This window comes from Gigantopelta aegis, chromosome 2 (genome assembly GCF_016097555.1).
Source record: "Gigantopelta aegis isolate Gae_Host chromosome 2, Gae_host_genome, whole genome shotgun sequence".
In the NCBI taxonomy this organism is placed as follows: domain Eukaryota; kingdom Metazoa; phylum Mollusca; class Gastropoda; order Neomphalida; family Peltospiridae; genus Gigantopelta; species Gigantopelta aegis.
In genome coordinates, this window is record NC_054700.1 from 34,342,686 (window position 1) to 34,349,181 (window position 6,496).

Here is a 6,496-nt window from a genome sequence, read left to right on the forward strand (position 1 = left end):
TGTGTTTGGGACATGCAATGACCTTATATTCACAAAGCATGAACCGGTAGGAAACATAAAATCGGAGTTATAACCCATTTGTACCCTTTTGCGTTTCTTTTTTTGAAGAGTATATATATATATGTGTGTTTCCGATCTACATAGCTCGAACGCGAAATGGAGCGGTCCGCGCAATGAATGAGCCGTGTTTATAACCCTGCGATCACTAATCGCCTACAAACTGGCTAACAGATAAGTGTAGTTTTACTACCTTCGTTGGAAGCGGTAACACTGATCCTCGGAGGGTAAAAAAAAAACCACAACCCCAAAAGAACCCGAAACAAATCTGTCAAGTGTTGTACGCCGAGATTTATGTACAAGCAACGCTCGCGCGGTTTGACAGCGAACTAACTGCACATTGAATAACGCGTTTCTGTCTGCACGGGGGTTAGTTTTCGCTTAGTGTAAAGAACGAGGTTGCAATACCAGACTAGTGTTTCCATGTATTTGTTCTCTCTCGTTCTCTCTCTCTCTCTCTCTCTCTCTCTCTCTCTCTCTCTCTCTCTCTCTCTCTCTCTCTCTCTCTCTCTCTCTCTCTCTCTCTCTCTCGCTCGCAAATGCCCCAAATGTTTGTTTGATTGTATGTTACCAGCGCGTAATTCGTAAAGTGTGGACGCCGTGTTGATGTTCGGAAGGTGTGTTTATTTTAGTGCGGTGTCGAACACGAGTTTGTTCGCGACCATGTTCAACAATAGGGCGGGTTGTGAAGAACCCTTCACATTCTCTCGACTTAACTAATACCGGGAAGCCATTCCGAGCCAAAAGCTAGATACCGCAAAAAGAAGGAGAAGAAGAAAGAAAGAGAGAAAAAACTCCAGAGCTTTCACAACTGTACCGATTTATCATTGTGGATTATGCGTGACTTTTTATCAGGTAATTGACGATGAAGCTGACGTTACGGCGAGGGCCTGTACCTGTCAATCAAAGCGCTGTATCAATTACTACAGTTTCAATTGGTTGTGTGAGCTATTCACCGATCTCCGACTGCCCCTCCCACTGGAATACGCATGTCACACAGTCTAGCGGCATCTCCCGCGAACTGCACATAAGATTTCGAAACACCTCGGGTCAAATGAGTATGTTGATTACCAAGTGACGGACATGTGATTCTCAAACGGGCTTCCCGCGGTATAAACATTCCCTGGGATGTGTTTGTTTACACCAGTTAAAAATGTACTGTTGCTATCCTAAAGTGTTATGGTTATTGACGGAAATTAGGCTACGCTGTACTGTGTAATGAAAATGGAAGACTTTTAATTTCACCAAAAGAAGCTGTCAAACAGTCGATAGTCGAACCATCGCTTCAGCAATCTCTTTTGTGTGAAAGTTTGAGGTTGTTGGGTTTGTTCTTTTTCAGCTTTCACACTGGGAACTCGCTGGACGAGTTAACTACAAATATCCATTCATGTTAACCCTACAAGTTTCCAGACCGACCCATTGTGGGATTTTTATAATATAGGATGCGCCTATGGGAGGTATGGCTGGTTGCAATGTCCATGCACCTATCTTCCAGTCTGGGAACCGATTTGGCCTCCAGTTTCTGCGACGTCACCCGAATCCACTGTCTCTCGAGAACGGGCTGCAACATGGCTCTCAAGAACTTTTTTGTCGGCTGCAGTGATGTCATCTACGGCAAAGTGAACTCGTGCACGGTGGAATGCAAGCACGCTCTTCTGTCCCTGCTCTCCACCGAGGACCAGACGGGCATCTCGTTCATCAACTGTAACTGCAGCGGAGAGGAGTTCTGCGAGACTCGGAAGAAGCGAGTGGAGATCTGCACCGCAGACGTGCTCAGCTCCATGAACAGTCTGGACGATCACGACGCCGTGGTCAGCTGCTCTCTGGCCAAGTGGATCTGCGAGGCGGACACGTCGTGCCTGACGGCGCTCGAGTACTACGCCAGACACTGCATAAAGCTGCTCATCGGCAACAAGTGCACCTTGCGCTGCAACAACAGCCTGTCGATCCTGTACCGCCAGCCCAACTCCAGGAAGCTGCAGACGTGCAGGTGCGACGGCAGCGAGGACTACGACTGCCAGACTCTGAAGGACAACACGGAACGGCTCTGCTTTCACCGCGACGTTCCGCGTTCGTCGGTGTCGTCTGGTTCAGGTGAGCACGCGACGAGCAGACGACACGACCAGAACGCCAGCAATAGGAGCAGCAGCAGCAGCAGGCGAAAAGACTTTGGAACATTCTCAGGTATTCCTATATTTGTGATATTTCTCAAAATTGTTTTCCTTCTACAAACCTCTTGATACTGCCGACATTTTATTGTACCGGCAGATTTGTAACTGTGATTATCAAACGTGGGTGATTTACTCTCTAACATGTAATGTTTCCTCATCTTTGGAGATTGGAATAGATACGAAGTCCTCTTTCTGGTTGGTTTTTGTAATGAACTCTCATTTCCCCGTGGAAGGGTTAGAAAACTAGCTGGAAAACCCGAGTGATTTCCTTTTAAATGTAATTGTTATTATTCTTTGGCTGTTGGACTAGATAAAAAGTCAACATTCTGGTTGAACTCGAGTTTTCCTATGAAAGAGACAGGGATCCGGCTGAAAAACCAATGTGATCGATTTACTCGTAAATGTAATGTTTACTGCTATTCTTTGGATGTTGGGATAAATAAAGAGTCATCTTAGAAGCTGTTTCTTGTAATGGACTCCGTTTTCCTATGGCAGGGACAAGAAGCCACGTGAAAAACCTGAGATTGTCATGGAGGAGACAGAAACGACGAAGGGCGAGACACCTGAACAAGCTGTTGCACAAGAAGAGAGGGCGACGGAGGAAAAGACACAAAAACAAAAGATTAATGAGAGCGAAAAAACATAAAAAGCGGAAATTCCTGAAACGAAACAAATTATCATCTATGGCTGGCAAAAGTTCATGATAGTGATAGCTGTGTATGTACACACAGTGCGTGGGGATGTGGCGATGGAGGACAAGACACAAAAACTAAAGATTACTGAGAGCGAAAAAACGAAACGAATCATCGTCTAAGTTTGGAAAAAAAAAGTTCATGAATGTGTGTGTGTGTGTGTGTGTGTGTGTGTGTGTGTGTTTCCCATTATACAGTACAAGACGAGAGGGCGACGGTGGAAATGACAGCAAAAAAAAGAAAAAGAAAAAAAAAGGAAGGAATATTTCTGGAAAAGGTTCATGATTTTGTTTTTTTAACGTGTGTGTGTGTGTGTGTGTGTGTGTGTGTGTGTCTTCTGTGGTATTTCTGTATATTATTGTGAAACATTCTAAAAGAATCTTTGATGAGCATATGAAACCGGAAAAGGGTATTCTGTATATTGGAAAATCATCGCCTAAAGCTGGAAAACATTGCATGAAAGAAATTTTGGATTTACATATAATACTTTCTCCCGAGTGTATTTCTGTATATTGGATTAATGACTGTGTGGATACATACTTGATATATTTATGAATAATACTTCTGTGCCGAAATGTAAAACATCTACGCTACTGTTGGATTTCCTGTGTATGTGTCTTGGTCCAAAAGTGGCCTCACATTTTAATCGTATCAAACAATGATTTTTCGTTATGAAGGCAGATATTATAGACGGGAACACGACATAAGTATAATGTGCATCAAACGCTCACGATATCCACAACCCCTCTTCATATCATATGACCTAAACTCTTGCACAGATTATTGTTTTCATAAAAATATAACAGATGTAATCAAAAGGAACAGCAAGCTTTAACATTTTAATTAAGTGTTGATAAATCGGGGGGGGGGGGGGGGGGGGGGAGACATCTTGGGTAAATCCTGGTTAGATAATTGTGGTGTTTTTATGTGAATTTCACCACAGACAGCACAGTACCTACCACAACTTTTGGTGTTATAGATTATTGCCATTAAAACTGATTTGAAAATATCTTCTATTAATTGCAATAATGAGCGGGTTATTTTTTAGAGAAAAAATCAAATGCTGAGGTAAAAAATTTAAAATTAATTTTTGTAACTGCCTACAATTTTAGTTAACCCCTCAATAAACACTCTCTCTCTCTCTCTCTCTCTCTCTCTCTCTCTCTCTCTCTCTCTCTCTCTCTCTCTCTCTCTCTTTCTCTCTCTCTCTCTCGTCTCCGTCTTTCTTTCATTTTTCTGTTTTCGCTTTCCTTCTCTCTGTCTCTCACTCGCTCTCCAATCTGCAGTGCCTTCCTCCTGGTGGGTTTTTTTTGCTTAAATTTTTTTGTAAAATTGCAACAACATATTATGAAATAATGTATCTTCAAGTTGAAACCAACTCAAAGCACCAAGCAACCTCAGAGCAGTTACAAATTAAAGGATAGATTTTCCGCTCGCTCGCTCGTTCTTTCCAGTTTGTGACGTCATTTCGTCTAATTACACCGATCACTTAATTGAACATACTGGAATCATTTGGCGTTCAACGCATTGCCCTCACTGTGGAGCTAAGAGAAGGAGCCTCGTGCATTCCAGTTGTATATAGCTAATTTGGGAACTATCCAAAACATGAGAAGAGGATTTTTTTTTTTTTTTTTTTTTTTTTTTTTTTTTTTTTTGCATTACAAATCGACAGTTTGTTGCTGTCGGGGTACGTTACTACCGACATTTGTGTATGCGTACACCTGTACAAACCTGTAACAAATGTAATGTTGGATACGTTGCAATACCTTATGAAAAGAGAATACGGAAATGTTGAACGAAGTTGCCCTTTGGATAGATTTGTTTTTCTTCTTTTTTTTTCTCTCTTTTTTTTCCTTTCCTTTTTTTGCTTTCTTTTTCTTTCTTTATATGTGAAGAGTTCAGGCGCAAAACACGATATAAACCATTTTCTTTCTAGTTTTTAGTTAAAGCCATTATTGTATGTCGGTAAGGGCTAATTGTAGGCTCGCTGATTTGCTGCAAAACGTGATTGATCCTTATGAAATTGTATTGGGTAAATCCTGGGTTTTTTATTTTTTTATTTATCAAAACGAGATATACACCAATTAAAACAAATAATTTTTACTGAAAATAAAAAAAATTGATATATCGCATTTTGCGCCTAAACTCTTCATGTGTATTTGAAAATAATAGGGTCTTGTGTGCTGTATGCGATAAAAAAAAAAAGCTGTATATTGGGAAAGATTCAGGAATCGGTGTGAAGATTTGAAAAGTATTTGCATGTATATCTGTATATATGTGTATATGTTTGCATATGTATATGCTAGTAATACAAAATGTTATATATATATATTCAGAATAAATTGTCATATTTATCAATATATTACTGGCGGTTGTTCACAAAGTGTTTCGGAAATATTTATGTTGTGTTAAAGAAACTCGAGTGACGATAACCATGGCAAACTGTTTAACCATCGACTCCAGTAATTGCAATAGTTTAGAAAAATGGAGAGAAAAAATGCACCATCATCACCACATGTGGTACTCGTTAAGAGTCTTTATTAATGGTATTTTATATGGACTTTCCCCACAGATATGATAACACATAACACCGCCTTTAAAACATCCGTTGAAATAATCAGGACATGTAAAGTACTTGTTAGTCATGTGTAAATATATTTGAAAGAGATCTCTTTGCTGCTCGTGAAAAATCTAAAAGTATAGCTTGTGTGGAGAAGCTTTAAACCAGAGATGACAATTACAACATCCATTATCGGGCGGGACGTGGCCCAGAGGTAAAGCGCTCGCTTGATGCGCGGTCGGTCTGGGATCGACCCCCGTCGGTGGGCCTTTTGTGTTATTTCTCGTACCAGCCAGTGCGCCACGACTGGTATATCAAGGGTATGTGGGATGGTGCATATAAAATATCCCTAGCTGCTAATGAAAACAAATTTAGATGGTTTCCTCTCTAAGGCTATATGTAAAAATTACCAAATGTTTGACATCAAATCAGTGGCCGATGGTTAATAAAGCAACGTGCTTTAGTGGTATCGTTAAACAAAACAAGCTTTAAAGGGACACACCCTAGTTTTTAAACACTAAGGCATATTTTTGACTATTATAGCCGTTTTTGATAACTGAAATCATACTTTACTTAAATTATTAATTTTTGTACATTCGAAGTGTTTGTGGTCATCCTGGTGTTCTTAATATTACAAAATGCATTTCTCATATTTTAAAAAATGCACGTGCGTCTGAGAAGTAACAGTTATGGAGTCGAGTTTCAGTCTATTTTTAGAGTCACAGACTCATGTTTCCCTCAATTGTAACTTTATCCAAATGTGTTTCAGGTTTGTAGATCAGTTAAACTTAGTGTTAATTTTCACGGGTTGAAAGTAGGGTATGTCCCTTTAAGTTTAACGTCTATTAGCCCATGATTCTTACATAACTGTGTTGGGATGTCGTTAACGACTTGATGGGTAGGTGTAAGGCCACTACAACGACTTCTCTATCATTAAATACTAACAACTAATCCAAGGCTATCTCTGGGTAAGCATGAAATTTAATCAAATTATTGCAGAAATCAACAGTTATTAT

General features: G+C 40.1%; 1 protein-coding gene across 1 annotated transcript; it reads left to right on the forward strand.

Annotated features, from left to right (window-relative positions):
• Positions 1-644: 644 nt before the first annotated feature.
• Positions 645-5,282, forward strand: LOC121384264 (growth arrest-specific protein 1-like). The gene is made up of 2 exons (XM_041514583.1): positions 645-2,241; positions 2,724-5,282. Exons 1-2 carry the CDS (start codon positions 1,500-1,502, stop codon positions 2,930-2,932), a joined length of 951 nt encoding a protein of 316 aa, XP_041370517.1. The 5' UTR covers positions 645-1,499; the 3' UTR covers positions 2,933-5,282.
• Positions 5,283-6,496: the final 1,214 nt, after the last annotated feature.

Excerpts from the sequence above, each read along its gene's own strand:
- LOC121384264 (XM_041514583.1), top strand. The coding sequence starts at position 1,500 with ATGCGCCTATGGGAGGTATGGCTGGTTGCAATGTCCATGCACCTATCT. Across the intron at positions 2,242-2,723 it reads AGACTTTGGAACATTCTCAG|GGACAAGAAGCCACGTGAAA; the intron begins GTATTCCTATAT and ends TTCCTATGGCAG.